The sequence below is a fragment of the Lampetra fluviatilis genome, chromosome 52 (assembly GCF_964198595.1).
Source record: "Lampetra fluviatilis chromosome 52, kcLamFluv1.1, whole genome shotgun sequence".
Taxonomy (NCBI): Eukaryota; Metazoa; Chordata; class Hyperoartia; order Petromyzontiformes; family Petromyzontidae; genus Lampetra; species Lampetra fluviatilis.
In genome coordinates this window covers 9265008-9289988 of record NC_136326.1, presented here as the reverse complement: position 1 = coordinate 9289988, position 24981 = coordinate 9265008, and the positions used below count along the sequence as shown (strand labels likewise).

Below are 24981 nucleotides of genomic sequence, written 5' to 3'. Positions count from 1 at the left end.
AGGGCCGCCGCACCCACAGCACGCACAATATCTAGACGGGGGGGGGGGGGGGGGTAGGCAGAGGTCACTGTTAACTAGGGGGGTAGGGGACAGGCAGAGGTCACGGTCAACCAGGGGGGAGGGGACAGGCAGAGGTCACGGTCAACTAAGGGGGAGGGGACAGGCAGAGGTCACTGTTAACCAGGGGGGGAGGGGACAGGCAGGGGTCACGGTCAACTAGGGGAGGAGGGGACAGGCAGGGGTCACGGTCAACCAGGTGGGGAGGGAACAGGCAGAGGTCACGGTCAACTAGGGGGGGGAGGGGACAGGCAGAGGTCACGGTCAACCAGGGGGGGGGACAGGCAGGGGTCACGGTCAACTAGGGGGGGAGGGGACAGGCAGAGGTCACGGTCAACTAGGGGGGGAGGGGACAGGCAGGGGTCACGGTCAACTAGGGGGGAGGGGACAGGCAGAGGTCACGGTCAACTAGGGGGGGGAGGGGACAGGCAGGGGTCACGGTCATCCAGGGGGGGGAGGGGAGTTAGAGCTCACGGTCACAAACATGTTTTTCGATGTATCTCTTTGAGTCTCTGTTGGTCTCTATGTGTCTTTACTTATCTCTATGAGTCTCTGTGGATATCTATGAGTATGTATGTGTAATGTAGTAACTCGGCGGGAGACGACTTCACGGGTAACACACTCTTTATTTTATCAAACTCGTTCACAGGTGACTAACACCTACTTTGTATCTCGGGTGACAAACACCCACTTAGTATCTCGGGTGACAAACACCCACTTAGCTACTTGGCGACTAACGCCCACTGAGCTACTCGGATGACCAACATCCACTTAGTACTCGGGTGACAAACACCCACTTAGCTACTTGGCGACTAACGCCCACTGAGCTACTCGGATGACCAACATCCACTTAGCTACTCGGCGACTAACGCCACTGAGCTACTCGGATGACCAACATCCACTTAGTACTCAGGTGACAAACACCCACTTAGCTACTTGGCGACTAACGCCCACTGAGCTACTCGGATGACCAACATCCACTTAGCTACTCGGCGACTAACGCCATTGAGCTACTCGGAGCACTAGGTCTTCAGCTCCGTCTTCGGGTCTTCAACTGGGTAACTCTTCCCGAGTGCTCTCGCGCGTCCCCCTTTATACCCCACCTGCGGACGTCGCTGCGAGCACCCACTTATTCGACCAATCGCCGGGCGCTGGCTACGATCCTCTTTTCCCACATCTCATCGTGCCTCACCACTCACGCCGCGCCGTCCCGTCATCTGTCACTCCCGGCGCGCGCGTCCACACCACGCCCACAACGCGTGCCCAACCCCGCACCCCGCGCCGCCCCGTGATCCATCACTGTCACAGTCGGCGCACGTCAATACCACCACTACATCACCCCCTACCACATAGCTCGCAGCCGCCCCGGCTGCTATAAAAATATACAAACCCCCCTGTGTGCCCCGTAACACAACACAACAACAAGAACAACAACTAACCTAACAACACAACACGACGCGAACACTACCATCCGCAACCCTCAACCAATGCCACCGCGACAATAGAACAATATATACAAACCGGCGAGTGACAATAGCAATGTGTATGCAAAAAGGAAAATAAATGGAAAAAAAATTTTTCTTTCGACTCGTGCAGTGTCCCCTTCTTCTTCCGAGCGTCCCTACAACGGGACATTACCCCGGCAGAGGGGAACACCGGGCGAGCTCGGTGTAGAGAAAAAACGTCTTCATGAAAATTGTTGAGACCTAGCCCGAGTCCGCCTTGCCGGTCCGTCGTGCCGGCGGTTCAGGAAGACATCGGCCAGGCATCGAGGACCCGTGCGTGCCCCGGGGTTCAGGCTCCCGACGGTTAGCAGCCGTCAAGCCCGAGGCACCTGGGGGTGGGTCAGGTGGAAACACGTGAGGAGCAGCCTGCGACACCTCCCTCCCCGAGTCGACGGTCACATCACACGCCCGGTCGTTACGGCACAGAACGGGGTCACACGGTGCCGTATAGGGCTTCAGTCGGGAGGGGTGCACGTACCAACGGCGTTTTTCCCATTTAATCTGTATACTCTGGGGTCGTGCAACCCGCACAATTTCCACCGGTCCCCTCCAAGGTCTCAACAACTTGGGGGACGTAGCCAACGGTGCATGTGGACAATGCAGCCAGGCCTTATCGCCTGGTTTCCAATCATGCGTATGCACCCTCCGCTCATGCAATCTCTCGTTCGCAATTTGCCGCGACCGCGAATTCAACCTCGCCGCCTCCCGTGCTTCAGTCAATTTTGCGATATTAAATTTGATGTGGTCTGCCAATTTAGATTTTGCACGTGGCTGGGAAATCCCCAGTTGGACGTCCATGGCCGGATCGGCCTCCCGCCCATACATAAGAAAAAATGGGGAAAACCCCGTCGCCGCATGAGGGGCCATTCGATAGGCCGCGAGTACCCCCGGCACCTGTAAGTCCCAATCAACCTGATCGTCGCAGACCTGTTGGCACAACATAGACGTAATCGTCCTGTTCAGACGCTCAACCATCCCGTCAGTCTGCGGGTGGTAGGGGGAAGTACGCACTTTCATTGTACCCAACAGGTCGCACACCTCGCGCAACAAACCGCTCGAAAAATTATTTCCTTGATCCGTCAGCAAGCGTTCGGGGGCGCCCTTGTCCAAAACATAACCCTGGACGAAGGCGTCCGCCACCGCTGCAGCCGACTGGTTGGCGAGTGGCCATGCCATGGGCCATCGGGTGAAGTATTCTACGCCAACCAGCAGGAACCTATTTCCCCTCGGTGTAGCAGGAAAGGGCCCCAAGATGTCCAACGCAACCAATTCGTTTGTGCGCGAAACTTGAATGGATTTCAGCAGTGGATTAGCTGCCAATGGTGGCGGTTTTCTTTCGGCGCACCCTACGCATCCCTTAAGAATGTTCGCCACGTCGTTACCCATCCCCGGCCAATAATAGTCTCGCTGGATTAGGGCGAGCGTTTTTAGAAAACCCAGATGCATGAGCCGTTCATGAGCTGCCAGAACGACCTTACCCCGCATAGCAACAGGCACAACGAGCACGTGACCCCGGGACATGTTGTCCCACTTCATCAAAAGGCCCTGTCTGCACACCCAGGATCCGACCCGCGCATCCCCTACCTCGGGAGCGCCAACTTTTCGACGTAGCGTAAGTAGGGAGCTGTCGGACATTTGGAGACGGCCCCACTCAATGAGGGGCAATGACAACAGCGAATCCCTCCCCGTGGGAGCGTCGACTCCCAATTGCACTTTGGACAAGTTAGCAGAACCGGCACACAACGAGTCCAACCACTCTGTCCCCTCATCACTTGGAGGATGCGACTCGACAGTGAAATCCGCTTGAGACACGAGCCGTTCCTCAACGGGTAGCGGCGCGGCGTGAGCCAGCACCGTTCCCTGCGCAATTTCGGCCGGCCGCGACCCCGTATTCAGGACCCTTACGAACGGCTCACTGTCCCCTCTCACCATGGTTTGAGCAACCGCTAAGTCGAGGCCCCTTCTGGCCCTGTTAGACGGCCCCAACGGCCCCCCCTGTGCCACCGCGCCCACCTCGAGTGGCTTCCTCAACCGACGGGGTACCAACATTTTCGATCCCGGGGGCACCCTTACAGTCTGAGTTGCCAGCGCCTGCACCGTCGCACAAACCGTGCGTATTTTGGTAGGGCTCGTCAAGAACGCAAGCCGCCGACCTGACGGAAGCTCAATGCAGGCCTGATCTATGAGAATTTTGATGGGCATTCTGGACAAAAAGTCCGTACCTAGCAAACAGGGAACGGCCAGCGATGATGATACAAAAATAGGGCCCGCCAATTTGATGTCACCAATGCAAATAGTCGCCCGAATCTGGCCGATGATCCCCAGGGATCCCCCATTCGCCGCATTAAATGGCACGTCTACTGGCAGAAGGGGTCTACTTTGAACGGGAAGAATGTTATAAATAAGGTCCGAGATGATGGTGGCCGACGCACCCGTGTCAACAAGCACCCGGACCTCAACCCCGTCAATGAACCCCGTTACCACGGACGACCCGGCCGACGCAGCCACGATCCTGTGGGCCAATTCGGACCACTCGACTGCTTGCGGGCCGCGTACGGACCCCCCTCGCCGAATTGAACCCCCGGCACCCAGCCGCGAACCCCCCACCGCGAAGCGGCGACCCGAATGTGCCGTGTTTGTGGACCGAACGTGTGAGGTGCCGCGACTTGCCGGGTTTTGTTGGGATGACTTGTGGCCCTGGTCGTCGTCCCGACGTGGTCCTGTGGCGCGCTGACGCGGGGCCCGGCACCCGGCTGCGACGTGACCCCGAAGGCCGCAGTTGTAGCAGACGACGGACGTCGTAGGTTTCGGTTGCTCCAGCTTGCGGGGCGAACGTGTGGGCGAACGACCTCCCGTTCTCCACTCCCCCGGACGCGATGCAGCGAAGGCCTGCTCCTGCACCGCAGCTGGCTGAGGTTCGGCGATCGTGGCTGCCAGTACCGCGTTCCCCGCCAAATTGCAGACGACCCCCGGCCTGCGTTTGAGGACCTCGTACGCGTGAATGCTCGTGGCGATCGCCAGGGAGCAGATATCCATCTCGTCCGCCACGTTGATGGGGACCCCCAACTCGTGGGCCAACACCAGCAGCTGCTCCGTCACCATGGCGTCCTTCCCCTCCTTATCCATGCGGGGAAAAGCTGCGTCCGCCAAGGCGAGTAGTGCCGTGCGGTAGGCTAGCGTCGTTTCTCCAGCCACCTTCCGCCGATCGTAGAACTGGTGGCGACACGTGGAGGGCGCCCCGAACACCTTCGCCATCAGGTGTAGTGCGGCCTGGAGCGTAGAGCGGGACGACCTTGCAGCAGATGTGAAGGCTGCAAGCGCGTCGTCGTCAAGCATCGCTGGCAACGCACGCAGGGCAGTGGTGTCGGACCACCCCGACATCTCCTGATGAGCGAGGAACCTTCGTTGGAAGGCTCCCCAGTCGCCCCCATCCGCCTTGAACGCCGACAGCGCGGGCAATCTTTGCTGGAGGACCCGATCGTCGTCGACGTCGGAGAGATTTTCCCGCGCTCCGCTGGAGTTGTGTAAAATGTCGGCTCGGTTGTCAGGCGCAAAATGGAGGGCTCCGGCGCGCGCTGATGACGTGGGCTGCGCTGCGCGGAGGTGTCCGGCCACGTGGCGTCCGTCTTTCCCGCCAATCGGTGGCGGCCCCCCAAAAACGGCGGCAACTTCCAGACTTTTGGCGCGAAGCGCCTTTTGGCGGGAATCCTCCAACGTCGCTTCCTCCACGACCCCCGCAGCCGTTTTTCCGCTCGCCGGAACGGAGATGTCGGCCAAGACAGCAGCGGCGGCGAGTAGCAACTCCGCCAACCGGGAGTGCGCGTCCTGGAGGCTGGTGTCGGAGGCAAGCGGAGCGTCGGCCATCACCGCGAAGTGCTGCATCGGCGGCAACTCCTCGTCCTCTACTCCCGAGGTCGGTGTCCCCGGTACGCCGTCGTCATCCCGACCTCGCTCGTGGGTACGGGTAGTCTTCCTTGTGTCCATACTTCTTGAAGACAGGTTTACTTCTGACGCCAGTTGTAATGTAGTAACTCGGCGGGAGACGACTTCACGGGTAACACACTCTTTATTTTATCAAACTCGTTCACAGGTGACTAACACCTACTTTGTATCTCGGGTGACAAACACCCACTTAGTATCTCGGGTGACAAACACCCACTTAGCTACTTGGCGACTAACGCCCACTGAGCTACTCGGATGACCAACATCCACTTAGTACTCGGGTGACAAACACCCACTTAGCTACTTGGCGACTAACGCCCACTGAGCTACTCGGATGACCAACATCCACTTAGCTACTCGGCGACTAACGCCACTGAGCTACTCGGATGACCAACATCCACTTAGTACTCAGGTGACAAACACCCACTTAGCTACTTGGCGACTAACGCCCACTGAGCTACTCGGATGACCAACATCCACTTAGCTACTCGGCGACTAACGCCACTGAGCTACTCGGAGCACTAGGTCTTCAGCTCCGTCTTCGGGTCTTCAACTGGGTAACTCTTCCCGAGTGCTCTCGCGCGTCCCCCTTTATACCCCACCTGCGGACGTCGCTGCGAGCACCCACTTATTCGACCAATCGCCGGGCGCTGGCTACGATCCTCTTTTCCCACATCTCATCGTGCCTCACCACTCACGCCGCGCCGCCCCGTCATCTGTCACTCCCGGCGCGCGCGTCCACACCACGCCCACAACGCGTGCCCAACCCCGCACCCCGCGCCGCCCCGTGATCCATCACTGTCACAGTCGGCGCACGTCAATACCACCACTACATATGTATATACGAATATGCATCTGTATGTATCTCCATGTATCTGTGTAGTGTCTCCAAAATTACTCACACCGACACGTTGTAACAAGTCACCTGCTTACACTTTATTCACCTATTCTTGCACCAGTTGTAGGCACTCTTATAACTATCTATACGGTCACTTATGTTTAACTTCTCCGCACTCTTTCACCTCACTTATCCTGCACTCAGCAGCTCTGCTCTCACCGACTTCGCACACAGCGTCTCCACACACAGCGTCCTCGCACACAGCGACTCCGCACACAGCGACTCCGCACACAGCATATCCGCACTCAGCGACTCCACACACAGTGTCTTCACACACAGCGTCCTCGCACACAGCATCTTCGCATACAGCGTCCTCACACACAGCGTCTCTCAGCGACTCCGCACTCAGCGTCTCCACACTCAGCGTCTTCGCACACAGCGACTCCGCACACAGCGTCTCCACACTCAGCGTCTTCGCACACAGCGACTCCGCACTCAGCGTCTCCACACTCAGCGTCTTCGCACACAGCGACTCCGCACTCAGCGTCTTCACACACAGCGTCTCCACACACAGCGTCTCTCAGCGACTCCGCACTCAGCGTCTCCACACTCAGCGACTCCGCACACAGCGACTCCGCACACAGCGTCTTCACACACAGCGTCTCCACACACAGCGTCTTCACACACAGCGTCTCCACACACAGCGACTTCGCACACAGCGTCTCCACACACAGCATCTCCACACACAGCGTCTTCACACACAGCATCTCTACACTCAGCGTCTTCACACACAGCGCCTTCACACACAGCGTCATCACACACAGCGACTTCGCACACAGACTTCGCACACAGCGACTTAGCACACAGCGACTCCGCACACAGCGACTTCACACACAGCGACTTCGCACACAGCGACTTCGCACACAGCGTCTTCACACACAGCGACTTCACACACAGCGACTTCGCACACAGCGTCTCCGCACACAGCGACTCCGCACACAGCGTCTCCACACTCAGCGTCTCCGCACTCAGCGACTCCGCACACAGCGTCTCCACACACAGCGACTCCACACACAGCGTCTCCACACACAGCGTCTCCACACACAGCGACTTCGCACACAGGGTCTACACACACAGCGTCTCTGCACTCAGCGACTCCACACACAGCGTCTCCGCACACAGCATCTCCGCACACAGCGACTTCGCACACAGCGTCTTCACACACAGCGTCCTCGCACACAGCGACTCCGCACACAGCGACTCCGCACACAGCATCTCCGCACTCAGCGACTCCACACACAGTGTCTTCACACACAGCGTCCTCGCACACAGCATCTTCGCATACAGCGTCCTCACACACAGCGTCTCTCAGCGACTCCGCACTCAGCGTCTCCACACTCAGCGTCTTCGCACACAGCGACTCCGCACACAGCGTCTCCACACTCAGCGTCTTCGCACACAGCGACTCCACACACAGTGTCTTCACACACAGCGTCCTCGCACACAGCATCTTCGCATACAGCGTCCTCACACACAGCGTCTCTCAGCGACTCCGCACTCAGCGTCTCCACACTCAGCGTCTTCGCACACAGCGTCTCTCAGCGACTCCGCACTCAGCGTCTCCACACTCAGCGACTCCGCACACAGCGACTCCGCACACAGCGTCTTCACACACAGCGTCTCCACACACAGCGTCTTCACACACAGCGTCTCCACACACAGCGACTTCGCACACAGTGTCTCCACACACAGCATCTCCACACACAGCGTCTTCACACACAGCGTCTCCACACTCAGCGTCTTCACACACAGCGCCTTCATACACAGCGTCATCACACACAGCGACTTCGCACACAGCGACTTCGCACACAGCGACTTCGCACACAGTGTCTCCGCACTCAGCGTCTTCACACACAGCGCCTTCACACACAGCGTCATCGCACACAGCGACTTCGCACACAGCGACTCCGCACACAGCGTCTTCGCACACAGCGACTTCGCACACAGCGACTTCACACACAGCGTCTCCGCACTCAGCGTCTCCGCACTCAGCGACTCCGCACACAGCGTCTCCGCACACAGCGTCTCTGCACACAGCGACTTCGCACACAGCGTCTACACACACAGCGTCTCTGCACTCAGCGACTCCACACACAGCGTCTCCGCACACAGCATCTCCGCACACAGCGACTTCGCACACAGTGTCTCCACACACAGCGTCTTCACACACAGCGTCTCCGCGCACAGCATCTCCACACACAGCGTCCTCACACACAGCGTCTTCGCACACAGCGTCTCCACACACAGCGTCTCACACACAGCGTCTTCACACACAGCGACTCCGCACACAGCGACCTCCCACACAGCGTCATCGCACACAGCGTCTTCACACACAGCGTCTTCACACACAGCGTCTCCGCACACAGCGTCTCGGCGACGACGTGAGGGTTGAGGTCCCATTGACGGCTGAAGCGGCAGCGGTGAGATGTCTTCACTCTTCGTCCCCAGCAACAGCCCTTATATCCCTCTGCTATTTATCCGAGACCTCTCGTCCGTCTCTTTAAGCTCTCTCCCGTCTCCCTGGCAACACCACCGGTCTCAAGGTGCACAACCGGTCGACCCCGTTTGCACCCGCTTCGCTGATTAACAACTGGGGGTTTGTCCGTGCAAACCTCACGTTGCACACGCGCACCTGTTTGCCCTCAGTTGCCCTCGGTTAACTGTGCGCACCGCGTATTTCACTCCTCTACATCTGTATGGGTCTCCATGTATCTGTGTAGTGCCGTAGATGGGCCACGCTTACCGGCAGTGGTAGACGAGGTCCATCTGCAAGGGTGCCCCGTACCGCCAAGGAGGGGGGGGGGGTTGCAGGGGATCTACGATCCCACACAACGCCACCCCTCGATGGGGACCCCAGACAGCTAATCCCCTCGGCGCCACCAATGGGGGGGGGGGGCTGCGGGGGATCTGCGATCCCACGCAATGCCACTCTCGATGGGCAAAGGGGCATAAAAGGGGACCTCCCCAGCCGATCGAGACCAGTCGAAGCTCAAGACCCAAGACCAGCCAGCTTAGGACTCTGGACCCCCTCGCCCCACTTGTCCTTGTAAGTGCCGGGACGCTGTGCGGGCCAGTGGTGGGACTCTGGGACTCCCGGCTCTACGTCCTTGTAAGGGCGAGTTCCGTGGAAGCCGGAGTCTAGACCCGCACCTTGGCTGGGTCGGGTCAGGTAGCCTCCCCTAGAGTAATTGTAGCTGGAGGACCCTAGAGCGTAGCCAGTGTCAGGCACGCTAGGAGTAGGCTGTGTCTGTAGGCTGTGTCTGTAGGCTGTGTCCCTAGGCTGTGTCCCTAGGCTGTGCCCCTAGGCTGTAACAGAGTATCATGACTGTTGGGGTGTTGTATCGTAATGAAAAAGTTACCTCTACAAGTGTCTCCATACCCATTACATCTGTATGGGTCTCCATTAGTCTCGATGTGTCTCTCCGTATCGTTATGGGTCTCTACTGGTTTACCGCACGCTCCATAGTTTGGCTTGCGTGGCCACACTTGCAATGTTGTGTGGCTCGTCTTTAATTTAGTTTTGAGTCCACGGAAACTTGGCACAGCAGACAAGCAAGTAGCAATCGGGAACAGAAGCAGGAGAACAACAAACAACAACAACTGAGTAGAGATCAGAGCTGAAGCGAGAGCGTATGAGGCGAGTGGTCAGTAGCGAGGAGGAACTCACTCGGCAGGGTGATGGCCGTCTCAAAGGTCTCCCATCCGCCGATGCTGCAAGACAAAGAGCACGTGGGTGGAGACGTGTTGAGCGCAAGCCCAGCCACCGCATAGCCCCAACCACATTTTGTTTGGCCGGATATAAATTTAAAACGAATAAACTATGATTGTATTTGACAATAGGTTTTTCCCCTTTTTTCTGGCAACAAAACAGGTGTTAAGATGTTAAACACCAAACTGAAACCTTTCACAAGGAATCGTGTCTGCATTAACCACACCGACACGTTGTAACATGTCAGTCAGTCAACCCACGGCACCTGCAGGGTCTGCCATCAGCGAGCCTTCGACACTTCACGCAGGCCTCAAGGTGCACCTAGCTTGGCACAAGCGCCGCGAACTGCGGCTGTTGGTGGTCTGCTCACCTGAACGCACGCTCCCTGTGCTCCTTCATCAGAGTCAGCACCCCCGTGCCCTGCATTCCAAACCCCGCCTGCACACGCACACCAACACCTCGTCATCACCACCTCGTCGCTCACCTCACCATTCAATCACTCACCTCGTCACTCGCATAGTAGTTTGGCGAGCATGTCCCGATGAAGTGGGTGCCGTGTGTGCGGCGTGATGATGTGGACGGTGGCTGCGATAATGATTATGATGATGTGTGTGGATGTGATGTTTCGTGGTGATGTATGGTGATGATATGTGTGGATGTAATGATGTGTGATGATGTATGGTGATGATGTGTGTGGGTGTGATGTTTTGTGGTGATGTATGGTGATGATGTGTGTGAATGTGATGTCAAATTTTCCCCTCCCTCGACTGCCCATGAGTGATGGGGCAGTTGTGGAGAGAGTGGAGAGTTTCCCGTACCTGGGCAGTGTGCTTATGACCAGCTCCGGTTTGATAGCTGAGGTCTCACTCCAAATCAGTCGTGCGGCATTATCGTTTCATCGGCTGCGTAACGCTGTGTGGAAGCTATCTTTCGCTCCATACTAAGCTCCTGGTTGTCTCGGCCACAGTTATACCCTCCATTCTCTCTGCTTGCGAAACGTGAAACATCTGCGCTGGTGTGAAACAATCAGGCTGGCCTGCCTACGATCCATCCTGGATCCAGACTGGAATGTGTGAGGAGTTCACAAATCCTTGAAAGATCTGGACACAGTCCCATCAATGAGCTCCTCCGGCAAGCGAGGCTGCGTGGCTGGGTCATTTAGCCCTCAAGCCCAGCCACCGCATGCCCAAGCAGATTCTCTTTGGCCGCATAGAGGGGGTTAAATGGGCGCAGTACGGGCTGGAGAAGAAATGGAGCTGAGTGGACTTGCCGATGACTGGTACCAGCAGTGTCAAGATCGGCCTATATGGAGGAGGCTCGTGAAGGACGCTGCTGGGCAGTTGGTGGAAGTCGCCCTCCAACAACAATGGAGGGCGGAGGAGCGACGCTCACAACAACGAGCGAAGCACCGAGTGGCTAAAGCACAGCAAGTTGGCACGGTAGGGGGCACAGGTGGTGCATCAGCCAGTCAACTCAGTCAGCCAAACCATGGCACCTGGGTCTGTCCTATGACCGCCTGTCAGCGAGCACTCGACAACTCATGTGGCCTCAAAGTGCACCTAGCCTGGCAGAAGCACCGTGGTGACGTCACCACCACTTCATGGTGAATGTGGTGATGTGTGTGGATGTGATGATTATGTGTGTGGAAATGATGATGATGTGTGTGGATATAATGATGATGTGTGTGGATGTGATGTGATGATGATATATGTGGATTTGATGATGTGTGTGGATGTGATCATGTGTGTGGATGTGATGATGTGTGTGGATGTGATGATGACGTGATGGTGATGTGTGTGGATATGATGATGATGTGTATGGATGTGATGATGTGTGTGGATGGGATGATGTGATTATGATGTGCTGATGTGATAATGATGTGATGATGATTTGATGATGTAATGATGATGTGATGATGTGATGACGTATTTGGATGTGATAATGATGTGATGATGACGATTTGATGATGATGTGATGATGTGTGTGGATGTGATTCGTTACCGTGAGAGAGTCGCCCAGAGCTGCGACGACGTTAATGTCGGACGGCCTGAGGCTGTGAACTGTAACGAAGACAAAGATCGTACTCTTTGGTTGTTTCGGTAAAGTCACGTCGGTATAAAATAAAATAAATCACGACGTTTCGGGCGCAACACAAGCGTCCGTCATCAGGTGTGAAAGCATAGTCTGCTGCTGAGGCAGACTGTTTTAAAATGTTTGAAATGGGTGTAGCCCAAGGGTCCTAAAGAAGTGGCCGGGCGAGTGATGTTAATGTGAGAAATTAGCATGTAACTGTAGAAAAGGAGGAGAGCGACGAGGGCACGGAAGTGGCTATGTTAATGTGCAATAATAGCTGACATAGGCAGTTAAGACTTTAACTGGTTAATAACGTACTTCCAATGATTGCTTAGTTTGTACCCATCCTCTCGGTTGAAGTTGTGTCTGTGTTTATATATCTGGATGGCTTCATGAACAAATCTCTGAAGGTAGTCGGTAAGTTTGCAGAGTACATCTGTCTTGGAAAAATCTATTTCGTGTGAGCCCACAGCGTTCAAACAATGATCGGCAACGGCAGAGGTATTGGTCCTACCGTGTTTCAGATCTGCCTTGTGTTCACGAACGCGGTCCGAGACAAAGATCCCCCATGTAACCCACGCAGGCTGTTGGAGCAAGTGGTGTTAGCGAGCACCTATTGTGTGTGAGTCTATGAGTCTCTGTGTGAGTATGGACCTCTGTCTGAGTCTCTGTGTGAGACTAAGGGTCTCTGTGTGAGTCTATGGGTCTCTGTGTGAGACTAAGGGTCTCTGTGTGAGTCTATGGGTCTCTGTGTGAGACTAAGGGTCTCTGTGTGAGTCTATGGGTCTCTGTGTGAGACTAAGGGTCTCTGTGTGAGTCTATGGGTCTCTGTGTGAGTCTATGGGTCTCTGTGTGAGTCTATGGGTCTCTGTGTGAGTGTATGGGTCTCTGTGTGAGACTAAGGGTCTCTGTGTGAGTCTATGGGTCTCTGTGTGAGTCTATGGGTCTCTGTGTGAGTCTATGGGTCCAGCAAAACAAGCACCTACCGCCTCGTTTGTGCTGGACGTTAACACTGTGGTGAGCAGTGCCATGGGGGGAGGGCCAATATCGATTTGCCATTCTCCTCATGGCGTTTGTAGCCACCATAGCAGCCAAATGGGGGCTCGGGACGGGTGCGATGGGCTGGTAACCCCTCCACCTTCAAATAAATTACCAAGATATCGCAGAAGCTTGTGCCGGAGGCCCGGGGGGACAGGCATCGATGCCGTCTCCTGACCACACCCAATTTGGCAGAGACAGGAGACTGAATCTTTACCCTCGGGGTTCACTGTGGAGGAGAAGTTGTCACTTCTCTGTCGGGAACTCTGTGGTATTCAGGAGGTCCGGTGGACCGGCTCTGGCTCCTGCCACCATGAGGGGTGGACAGTCCTCTTCTCGGGGCAGGAGACTGCCAAACAACAGGGAGTGGCTCTTCTTCTAAACAAAAAAATGAAGGGGGCGTGGGAGTGTGGCGGTGAGGTGTGGGAAGCTGTAAGCCCCAGGATACTTTGGGCTCGCCTTCCCATCAACCAGAGGCGAGGAGTGGTGGTCATGGTTACTTCTGCCCCCACCGAAGATGAACATCAGTGGAGGGATGCAGGCAAGGGCCGATGAGTCATATGCCTTTTATGACTTCCTGTCACAGGTGCTAGCTAAAGTGGCCCCTCGGGATAGAGTCATCCTGTTGGGTGACTTTAAAGCCCGAGTTGGTCATGATGCTGGCAACTGGTCTGGAGTGATTGGAAGGCATGGCCCAAATTAGCTCAATAACAACGGTAGGAGGCTGCTAGACTTTTGTGCAGCCCATGGGCTTGTAATTACCAATACGTTGTTCCGGCATCGGCGCATCCACACAACATCATGGATGCATGCCGGGTCCAAGCAAGAACATCTGCTGGACTATATAGTGATGAGGGGCCGTGTCCTTGGCACCAGGACCTACCGTGGAGCTGATCTGCCCACTGACCATCGACTTGTCATCTGTAAGATGCGCCTGCCATTCTTCCACTCCGGTGGTGGATGAACACCTTCAAACCCATAGTGGCCTTGTCTCAGCTAGCTGATGAAAGTTGCAAGCACGAATTTCATTATCGCTTGCAGCTGAGATTGGCATTGTCCCCCATTCCTCCTGATGTCGAGGGTAAATGGGCGTGTGGAATCCTGAGGGAGGGTGGTGTTTGTGCACAGACAGCCTTACATGACATCATAATAACAGTCTGGATCACTGGACGGGTTCAGCAGGATTGGAAGGATGCCCTGGTGGTCCCCCTCTTTAAGAAGGGGGACCGCACAGACTGTAATAACTACAGGGGCATCTCACTCCTCGGTGTGCCAGAAAAGGTCCTGGCAAGGATTATTCAAAATCGCCTTGCCAGGCACGCTGAGAAGAGGCTTGCGGAGCCCCAATGTGGTTTCAGGAAAGGGCGGTCCTGAAAAGATGCTATCAGTAGGCCTGGGTTCTGGGTGGTTATTCGTGCTTTCGAAGTCCCTGACTCTATGCTCACGATCATTAAGTACCTTCATGATGGTGAGTGGGCCCAGGTAAAACTACGTGGCCGGGAGTTGGAGCCATTCCCTTGTCACCTTGGAGTGCGACAGGGATGTCCTCTGGCTCCCAGATTATTTAACATCGATTTCGACCATGTAGTTCGTGAAGCCTTCGATGACTGTACCAGAGGAATTTCCATCTGGTACAGATGCAATGGGAGGCTGATCAATGCCCGGGTGTGGTCAAGGGATGGCTCCCTATTGGTCAAAAATGTTACATATGCCGATGATCTGGTAATTGCTGCTCACTCAGACGAGGAGTCGGAGCTGCTGAACCTGGAGCGTGCCACTAAGAGGTGGGGCCTTACCATCAGCCCCACCAAAACTAAGCACCTGCCTGGGTATTTTGCACCATCAGACACTCCATCTCCGCAACTCCCTATTGGTGATGGGGCAGTAGTGGAGAGAGTGGAGAGTCCCATACCTGGGCAGTGTGCTCATGACCGGTTCTGGTTTGACAGCAGAGGTCTCACTCCGAATAAGTCGAGCAGCATTATCTTTTCATCAGTTGCGTAACGTTGTGTGGAAGCTACCTGGTCTGTTGTTCCACATGAAGTTTCAGGTCTTCTCGGCCACAGTCATGGCCTCCCTTCTCTTCGCCAGTTAGAAACATTTAGGCTGGCCTGCCTACGATCCATCCTGGGTTTAACCAGGCTGGATTGTGTGAGGAGCTCACAAATCCTTGAAAGATCTGGACAAAGTCTCATCGGTGAGCTCCTCCGGCAGGCAAGGCTGCGTTGGCTGGGTCATGTAGCCCGCATAGCCAGCCATCGGATGCTTAAACAGCTTTTGTTCGGCCAGATAGAGGGGGCTAAATGAGTGCGACACGGGCTAGAGAAAAGATGGAGTGATGTAGTACAGGAGGACGTGGAGCTGAGTGGACTTGCCGATAACTGGTACCAATGGTGTTAAGATCGGCTTCTGTGGAGGAGCCTTGTGAAGGACGCTGCTATTGGCAAGTTGGAGGGAGTCGCCCTCCAGCAACAACGGAGGGCAGGGGAATGACGCTCACAACAATGAGTGTAGCGCCGGGTGGCTAATGCATGGCAAGTTGGCACAGTAGGGGGTACAGGTGGTGCATCAGCCAGTCATCTCAGTCAGTAGACCTGTGGAATCAGGGTCTGCCCCGTGACCTCCTGCCAGTGGGCATTCGACACTTCACGTGGCCTCAACGTGCACATAGCCAGGCACAAGCGCTGTGGTGACGTCACCACCACTTAGTGGCGAATGGCGGTTGTTCTTGTTGTGTGACTCTATGGGCCTCTGTGTGAGTCTCTGTGTGAGTCTACGGGTCTCTGTGTGAGTTTATTGGTCTCTGTGTGAGTCTATGGGTCTCTGTGTGAGTCTATGGGTCTCTGTGTCGGTCTTTGGGTCTTTGTGTGAGTCTATGGGTCTCTGTGTGAGTCTATGGGTCTCTGTGTAAGTCTATGGGTCTCTGTGTGGGTCTTTGGGTCTCAATGTGAGTCTACGGGTCTCTATGCTCAACGTCTACAACCCCTAAATGTCTCTTCGGTCCCATGGGGGCACCTGATGTGGGACGGGAAGCGGAGGGCGCCAGCGCTCGACACGGGAACACGTTCTTGGGCGACTCAGCTCTGGGGTCAGGAACCAGGTCCTCCTCCTGGGTCACGGGGTCACACACACAAGGGTCCCGTTGTCACACACAAGGTTCACGGAATCACTGCGGGTCACACAGGGGTTACACAGGGTCAGACACACAAGGGTCAGGGTGTCACACAAAAGGGTTATGGGGCCACAACGGGTCACACGGTCATGCAGGGTCACACACAAGGTTCACGGGATCACAGTGGGTCATACATAGGGGTCACGCAGGGTCCGACACACAAGGGTCAGGGTGTCACACAAAAGGGATATGGGGCCACAACGGGTCACACGGTCATGCAGGGTCACACACAAGGTTCACGGGATCACAGTGGGTCACACATAGGGGTCACGCAGGGTCCGACACACAAGGGTCAGGTTGTCACACAAAAGGGATATGGGGCCACAACGGGTCACACAGGGGTCATGCAGGGTCACACACACGGGTCACGGGGTCACTGGGTCACACCGAGGGGTCATGCAGGGTCACAGGAGTCCCAAGGGGTGACCCAGGAGGCAGTGGTGAGGCGGACAAGGTGAGTTAGGGGTAAAGGAAGTGGCGAGGAGCTCTACGTAGTGGTGAGGAGTGGTGAGGAGTGGTGAGAAGAGGAGAGGAGTGGAGAGGAATAGTGAGGAGTGGTGAGGATCTCACCAGCCCCAGCTGTGAGAGTCTCAGGATTTCATTAAATGCCTCCTGGTAGGAGCGCGACTCCGCACCGACACCTGCGGGGTCACAGTGGGGTCACGGTAGGGTGACAGGAGTCACAGTGGGGTCACGGTAGGGTGACAAGGGTCACAGTGGGGTTACGGTGAGGTGACAGGGGTGTGTGTCCGCATGTGTATGTGTGTGGGGAGCGGTGGCGCAGCGGTTATGGATAATCTGAACCGGTTCTTGGCCTCTCATAGATCGACTCGACTTGAAATAAGTAATCGGTGTGGTTTGTAAACATCGGCATTGGGAAGACAAAGGCGGCCGGGCGTGGTGCTGGCCACCCATCAACTCGTGTACTGCGCCGGCTTTCATAGGTGCTCACTAACAGCACCTGCCCCAACAGTTTGTTGAAGGCTACACAGGTGGTCTTTGTCTTGTGGTACCCGATTGTGTCTGTGGGTGTCTCTAAACATCTACATGACAAGTACTTTCTGACTGTTATAACCATCACTCGCTGTAGGGGTGCGTTCAGCATTCATGGGGGACTAATTGGGGGGCTGAATGCTCCACAGTTGTTTATCTCCACCGTTTCCAATGTGCGCGTGTTTTAAGCCCGGAGGAAACCCACGCAAAACAGGGAGAGAGAATACAAACTCCACGCACACACTCACAAAGACAAAGATCCCCCGTATAACCTGAACAGACTGTTGGGGGCAAATTCTGTTAGTGAGCAGCACCTTTGAAGGCGGGCACGGCACACACGCTCACTCACACTGCAGAGCAGGGGGAGAACATTCAAACTACACGCGGAAAGGCGCTCTAGTCGGGTATTGAACTCAGGTGCGAGTGTCTCCACTGTGCCACCACCGCCACCCGGCAGTCGAGCCCGAGGTGAGAAGTTTCCCAGCAGCGACTCTCACAGCTCTCACTCACTCAGGGTCAGGGCTATAGGCTGGGGTCAGGGCTATGGGTTGGGGTCAAGACTATGGATTGGGGTCAGGGCTATGGGTTGGGGTCAGGGATTTGGGTTGGGGTCAAGGCTATGGGTTTGGGTCAGGGCTATGGGTTGGGGTCAAGACTAGGGATTGGGGTCAGGGCTATGGGTTGGGGTCAGGGCTATGGGTTGGGGTCAGGGTTTTGGGTTGGGGTCAGGGCTTTGGGTCGGGGTAAGGGCTTTGGGTTGGGGTCAGGGCTTTGGGTTGGGGTCAGGGCTTTGGGTTGGGGTCAGGGTTTTGGGGTCAGGGCTTTGGTTTAGGGTCAGGGTTTTGGGTTGGAATCAAGGCTTTGGGTTGGGTCAGGGATATGGGTTGGGGTCAGGGCTATGGGTTGGGGTCAGGGTTTTGGGTTGGGGTCAGGACTACAGATTGGGGTCAGGGCTATGTGCTGGGGTCAGGGCTATGGGTTGGGGTCAGGGCTATGGGTTGGGGTCAGGGCTATGGGTAGGGGTCAGGGCTATGGGTTGGGGTCAGAGCTTTGGGTTGGGGTCAGGGCTATGGATTGGAGTCAGGGCTATGGATTGGGGTCAGGGCTATGGATTGGAGTCAGGGCTATGGATTGGGGTCAGGGCTATGGATTGGAGTCAGGGCTATGGGTTGGGGTCAGGGCTTTGGGTTGGGGTCAGGGCTATGGGTTGGGGTCAGGGCTATGGCTTGAGGTCAGGGCTTTGGGTTGAGGTCAGGGGTATGGGTGGGGTAAGGGCTATGGGTTGGGGTCAGGGCTTTGGGTTGGGGTCAGGGCTTTGGGTTGGGGTCAGGGCTATGGGTTGGGGTAAGGGCTATGGGTTGGGGTCAGGGCTTTGGGTTGGGGTCAGGGCTATGGGTCGGGTCAGGGCTATGGGTTGGGGTCAGGGCTATGGGTTGGGATCAGGGCTATGGGTTGGGGTCAGGGCTATGGGTTGGGGTCAGGGCTATGGGTTGGGGTCAGGGCTTTGGGTTGAGGTCAGGGCTATGGGTTGGGGTCAGGGCTATGGTTGGGGTCAGGGCTTTGGGTTGGCGTAAGGGCTTTGGGTTGGGGTCAGGGTTTTGGGTTGGGGTCAAGGCTTTGGGTTGGGGTTAGGGCTATGGGTTGGGGTCAGGGCTATGGGTTGAGGTCAGGGCTATGGGTTAGGGTCAGAGCTATGGGTTGGGGTCAGGGCTTTGGGTTGGCGTAAGGGCTTTGGGTTGGGGTCAGGGCTATGGGTTGGGGTCAGGGCTTTGGGTTGGGGTCAGAGCTATGAATTAATGATGCAGCTATGGGTCAGGGCTGCGTGAGCGCTATGACCGCGGGTTCAGTCTTACGACTGCGGGCTGCGTGCTCGTGAACTCTGTCTGGGATCTAGGCTGTGGGTGAGCGTTAGGGCTATTCGTTAGAGGTGAGTGCGAGTGGTAGGGGTGAGTATTAGTGCTATGGGTGAGGAGTGTGAGTCTTCGTGGTGAGTGCTAGGGGTGAGTGTTAGGGGTGAGTGTTCGTGGTGATTGTTTGTGGTGAGTGTTGGTGGTGAGTGTTGGTGGTGAGTGTTGGTGGTGAGTGTTGGTGGTGAGTGATGGTGGTGAGTGATGGTGGTGAGTGATAGTGGTGAGTGTTGGTGGTGAGTGATGGTGGTGAGTGATAGTGGTGAGTGATGGTGGTGAGTGATGGTGGTGAGTGATGGTGAGTGATGGTGGTGAGTGATGGTGGTGAGTGATGGTGGTAAGTGATGGTGGTGAGTGTTGGTGGTGAGTGTTGGTGGTGAGTGATGGTGGTGAGTGATGGTGGTGAGTGTTGGTGGTGAGTGTTGGTGGTGAGTGTTGGTGGTGAGTGATGGTGGTGAGTGATGGTGGTGAGTGTTGGTGCTGAGTGATGGCGGTGAGTGTTGGTGGTGAGTGATGGTGGTGAGTGTTGGTGGTGAGTGTTGGTGGTGAGTGATAGTGGTGAGTGTTGGTGGTGAGTGATGGTGGTGAGTGATAGTGGTGAGTGATAGTGGTGAGTGATGGTGGTGAGTGTTGGTGGTGAGTGTTGGTGGTGAGTGATGGTGGTGAGTGTTGGTGGTGAGTGTTGGTGGTGAGTGATGGTGGTGAGTGATGGTGGTGAGTGATGGTGGTAAGTGATGGTGGTGAGTGATGGTGGTGAGTGATGGTGGTGAGTGTTGGTGGTGAGTGATGGTGGTGAGTGTTGGTGGTGAGTGATAGTGGTGAGTGATGGTGGTGAGTGTTGGTGGTGAGTGTTGGTGGTGAGTGATGGTGGTGAGTGTTGGTGGTGAGTGTTGGTGGTGAGTGATGGTGGTGAGTGATAGTGGTGAGTGATGGTGGTGAGTGTTGGTGGTGAGTGTTGGTGGTGAGTGTTGGTGGTGAGTGATGGTGGTGAGTGTTGGTGGTGAGTGTTGGTGGTGAGTGTTGGTGGTGAGTGATAGTGGTGAGTGATGGTGGTGAGTGATGGTGGTGAGTGTTGGTGGTGAGTGTTGGTGAGTGATGGTGGTGAGTGATAGTGGTGAGTGATGGTGGTGAGTGATGGTGGTGAGTGATGGTGGTGAGTGTTGGTGGTGAGTGTTGGTGGTGAGTGTTGGTGGTGAGTGATGGTGGTGAGTGATAGTGGTGAGTGATGGTGGTGAGTGTTGGTGGTGAGTGATGGTGGTGAGTGTTGGTGGTGAGTGATAGTGGTGAGTGTTGGTGATGAGTGATGGTGGTGAGTGTTGGTGGTGAGTGTTGGTGGTGAGTGTTGGTGGTGAGTGTTGGTGAGTGATGGTGGTGAGTGATGGTGGTGAGTGATGGTGGTGAGTGTTGGTGGTGAGTGTTGGTGGTGAGTGATGGTGGTGAGTGATGGTGGTGAGTGTTGGTGGTGAGTGTTGGTGAGTGATGGTGGTGAGTGATGGTGGTGAGTGATGGTGGTGAGTGATGGTGAGTGATGGTGGTGAGTGATGGTGGTGAGTGATGGTGGTGAGTGTTGGTGGTGAGTGTTGGTGGTGAGTGTTGGTGGTAAGTGATGGTGGTGAGTGATGGTGGTGAGTGTTGGTGGTGAGTGTTGGTGAGTGATGGTGGTGAGTGGTGGTGGTGAGTGATGGTGGTGAGTGATGGTGAGTGATGGTGGTGAGTGATGGTGGTGAGTGATAGTGGTGAGTGTTGGTGGTGAGTGTTGGTGGTAAGTGATGGTGGTGAGTGATGGTGGTGAGTGTTGGTGGTAAGTGATGGTGGTGAGTGATGGTGGTGAGTGATGGTGGTGAGTGTTGGTGGTGAGTGTTGGTGGTAAGTGATGGTGGTGAGTGATGGTGGTGAGTGATAGTGGTGAGTGTTGGTGGTGAGTGATAGTGGTGAGTGATGGTGGTGAATGTTGGTGGTGAGTGTTGGTGGTAAGTGATGGTGGTGAGTGATGGTGGTGAGTGATGGTGGTGAGTGTTGGTGGTGAGTGATGGTGGTGAGTGTTGGTGGTGAGTGATAGTGGTGAGTGATAGTGGTGAGTGTTGGTGGTGAGTGATGGTGGTGAGTGATAGTGGTGGATGTTGGTGGTGAGTGTTGGTGGTGAGTGTTGGTGGTGAGTGATAGTGGTGAGTGATAGTGGTGAGTGTTGGTGGTGAGTGTTGGTGGTGAGTGTTGGTGGTGAGTGATGGTGGTGAGTGTTGGTGGTGAGTGATAGTGGTGAGTGATAGTGGTGAGTGATGGTGGTGAGTGTTGGTGGTGAGTGTTGGTGGTGAGTGTTGGTGGTGAGTGTTGGTGGTGAGTGTTGGTGGTGAGTGATAGTGGTGAGTGATAGTGGTGAGTGTTGGTGGTGAGTGTTGGTGGTGAGTGATGGTGGTGAGTGTTGGTGGTGAGTGATAGTGGTGAGTGTTGGTGGTGAGTGATAGTGGTGAGTGATAGTGGTGAGTGTTGGTGGTGAGTGTTGGTGGTGAGTGATAGTGGTGAGTGTTGGTGGTGAGTGTTGGTGGTGAGTGTTGGTGGTGAGTGATGGTGGTGAGTGATAGTGGTGAGTGTTGGTGGTGAGTGTTGGTGGTGAGTGATGGTGAGTGATGGTGGTGAGTGATGGTGGTGAGTGTTGGTGGTGAATGATGGTGGTGAGTGATGGTGGTGATTGTTGGTGGTGAGTGATGGTGGTGAGTGATGGTGAGTGATGGTGGTGAGTGATGGTGGTAAGTGATGGTGGTGAGTGTTGGTGGTGAGTGATGGTGGTGAGTGATGGTGGTGAGTGTTGGTGGTGAGTGATGGTGGTGAGTGATGGTGGTGAGTGATGGTGGTGAGTGATGGTGGTGAGTGTTGGTGGTGAGTGATGGTGGTGAGTGATGGTGGTGAGTGATGGTGGTGAGTGATGGTGAGTGTTGGTGGTGAGTGATGGTGGTGAGTGATGGTGGTGAGTGTTGGTGGTGAGTGATGGTGGTGAGTGATGGTGGTGAGTGATGGTGGTGAGTGATAGTGGTGAGTGTTGGTGCTGAGTGATGGTGAGTGATGGTGGTGAGTGATGGTGGTGAGTGATGGTGGTGAGTGATGGTGGTGATTGTTGGTGGTGAGTGTTGGTGGTGAGTGATGGTGGTGAGTGATGGTGGTGAGTGATGGTGGTGAGTGATGGTGGTGATTGTTGGTGGTGAGTGTTGGTGGTGAGTGATGGTGGTGAGTGATGGTGAGTGATGGTGGTGAGTGATGGTGGTGAGTGATGGTGGTGAGTGATGGTGAGTGATGGTGAGTGATGGTGGTGAGTGATGGTGGTGAGTGATGGTGGTAAGTGATGGTGGTAAGTGATGGTGGTGAGTGTTGGTGGTGAGTGATGGTGGTGAGTGATGGTGGTGAGTGATGGTGGTGAGTGATGGTGGTGAGTGTTGGTGGTGAGTGATGGTGGTGAGTGATGGTGGTGAGTGATGGTGGTGAGTGATGGTGAGTGTTGGTGGTGAGTGATGGTGGTGAGTGATGGTGGTGAGTGTTGGTGGTGAGTGATGGTGAGTGATGGTGGTGAGTGATGGTGGTGAGTGATAGTGGTGAGTGTTGGTGCTGAGTGATGGTGAGTGATGGTGGTGAGTGATGGTGGTGAGTGATGGTGGTGATTGTTGGTGGTGAGTGTTGGTGGTGAGTGATGGTGGTGAGTGATGGTGGTGAGTGATGGTGGTGAGTGATGGTGGTGATTGTTGGTGGTGAGTGTTGGTGGTGAGTGATGGTGGTGAGTGATGGTGAGTGATGGTGGTGAGTGATGGTGGTGAGTGATGGTGGTGAGTGATGGTGAGTGATGGTGAGTGATGGTGGTGAGTGATGGTGGTGAGTGATGGTGGTAAGTGATGGTGGTAAGTGATGGTGGTGAGTGTTGGTGGTGAGTGATGGTGGTGAGTGATGGTGGTGAGTGTTGGTGGTGAGTGGTGGTGAGTGATGGTGGTGAGTGATGGTGGTGAGTGATGGTGGTGAGTGATGGTGAGTGATGGTGGTGAGTGATGGTGGTGAGTGATGGTGGTGAGTGATGGTGGTGAGTGGACTGCACCTGGTGGCAGGAGGCAGCAGCAGGCGGCGACCGCCACGAGGCGCCAGCCGAGACTCCGCTCCATCTCCTCAGAGTGTGAGGGTGAGAGTGTGAGGGAGAGTGTGAGAGTGAGGGTGAGAGTGTGAGGGTGAGTGTGAGAAGGTGAGGGTGAGTGTGAGAGTGAGGGTGAGTGTTGTGAGGGTGAGGGTGAGTGAGGGTGAGAGTGTGAGGGTGAGTGTGAGGGTGTGAGGGTGAGCCTGTGTGTGTTTGCGCGTCTTAAGTAGCAGTCCCCGGGGTGCCCCCTCCCCCCCGGGCTGTTATCTCTGCGATCTCGCGTGGAGATTCACGCGACGAGGCGCAAAGTTCACGCCGCCGGCGCGACCCCCCCAGTGGCCCCCAGCGACCCCCCCAGTGGCCCCCAGCGCCACCGCCGCCGACCCCCGGGTGATGAGGGGTGAAGAGGGGTAATGAGAGGGGTGAAGAGGGGTGATGAGAGGGGTGAAGAGGGGTGATGAGAGGGGTGAAGAGGGGTGATGAGAGGGGTGAAGAGGGGTGAAGAGGGGTGATGAGAGGGGTTAAGAGGGGTGATGAGAGGGGTGAAGAGGGGTGATGAGAGGGGTGAAGAGGGGTGATTAGAGGGGTGATGAGGGGTGATGAGAGGGGTGAAGAGGGGTGATTAGAGGGGTGATGAGGGGTGATGAGAGGGGTGAAGAGGGGTGATGAGAAGGGTGAAGAGGGGTGATGAGAGGGGTGATTAGAGGGGTGATGAGAGGGGTGAAGAGGGGTGATGAGAGGGGTGAAGAGGGGTGATGAGAGGGGTGATTAGAGGGGTGATGAGAGGGGTGAAGAGGGGTGATGAGAGGGGTGAAGAGGGGTGATTAGAGGGGTGATGAGGGGTGATGAGAGGGGTGAAGAGGGGTGATGAGAGGGGTGAAGAGGGGTGATGAGAGGGGTGAAGAGGGGTGATGAGAGGGGTGAAGAGGGGTGATGAGAGGGGTGAAGAGGGGTGATGAGAGGGGTGAAGAGGGGTGATTAGAGGGGTGATGAGGGGTGATGAGAGGGGTGAAGAGGGGTGATGAGAGGGGTGAAGAGGGGTGATGAGAGGGGTGATTAGAGGGGTGATGAGAGGGGTGAAGAGGGTGATGAGAGGGGTGAAGAGGGGTGATTAGAGGGGTGATGAGGGGTGATGAGAGGGGTGAAGAGGGGTGATGAGAGGGGTGAAGAGGGGTGATGAGAGGGGTGAAGAGGGGTGATGAGAGGGGTGAAGAGGGGTGATGAGAGGGGTGAAGAGGGGTGATGAGAGGGGTGAAGAGGGGTGATGAGAGGGGTGAAGAGGGGTGATGAGAGGGGTGAAGAGGGGTGATTAGAGGGGTGAAGAGGGGTGATTAGAGGGGTGATGAGGGGTGATGAGAGGGGTGAAGAGGGGTGATGAGAGGGGTGAAGAGGGGTGATGAGAGGGGTGAAGAGGGGTGATGAGAGGGGTGATTAGAGGGGTGATGAGAGGGGTGAAGAGGGGTGATGAGAGGGGTGAAGAGGGGTGATTAGAGGGGTGATGAGGGGTGATGAGAGGGGTGAAGAGGGGTGATGAGAGGGGTGAAGAGGGGTGATGAGAGGGGTGATTAGAGGGGTGATGAGA

The 24981-nt window shown here is 55.8% G+C and overlaps 1 protein-coding gene across 1 annotated transcript in view; it reads right to left on the bottom strand.

Annotated features, from left to right (window-relative positions):
- Nucleotides 1–23430, bottom strand: part of LOC144949023 (phospholipase B1, membrane-associated-like) — a 33848-nt gene extending 10418 nt beyond the window's left edge. Inside the window, exons 1-7 of the mRNA XM_078878808.1 lie at nt 23367–23430; nt 16965–17035; nt 16238–16331; nt 12113–12171; nt 10482–10549; nt 10070–10113; nt 6–31 (exon numbers count right to left, since the gene is read on the bottom strand). Coding sequence (XP_078734934.1) covers nt 6–31; nt 10070–10113; nt 10482–10549; nt 12113–12171; nt 16238–16331; nt 16965–17035; nt 23367–23430 — 426 coding nt within the window. The remainder of the gene's footprint in view (nt 1–5; nt 32–10069; nt 10114–10481; nt 10550–12112; nt 12172–16237; nt 16332–16964; nt 17036–23366) is intronic.
- Nucleotides 23431–24981: the final 1551 nt, after the last annotated feature.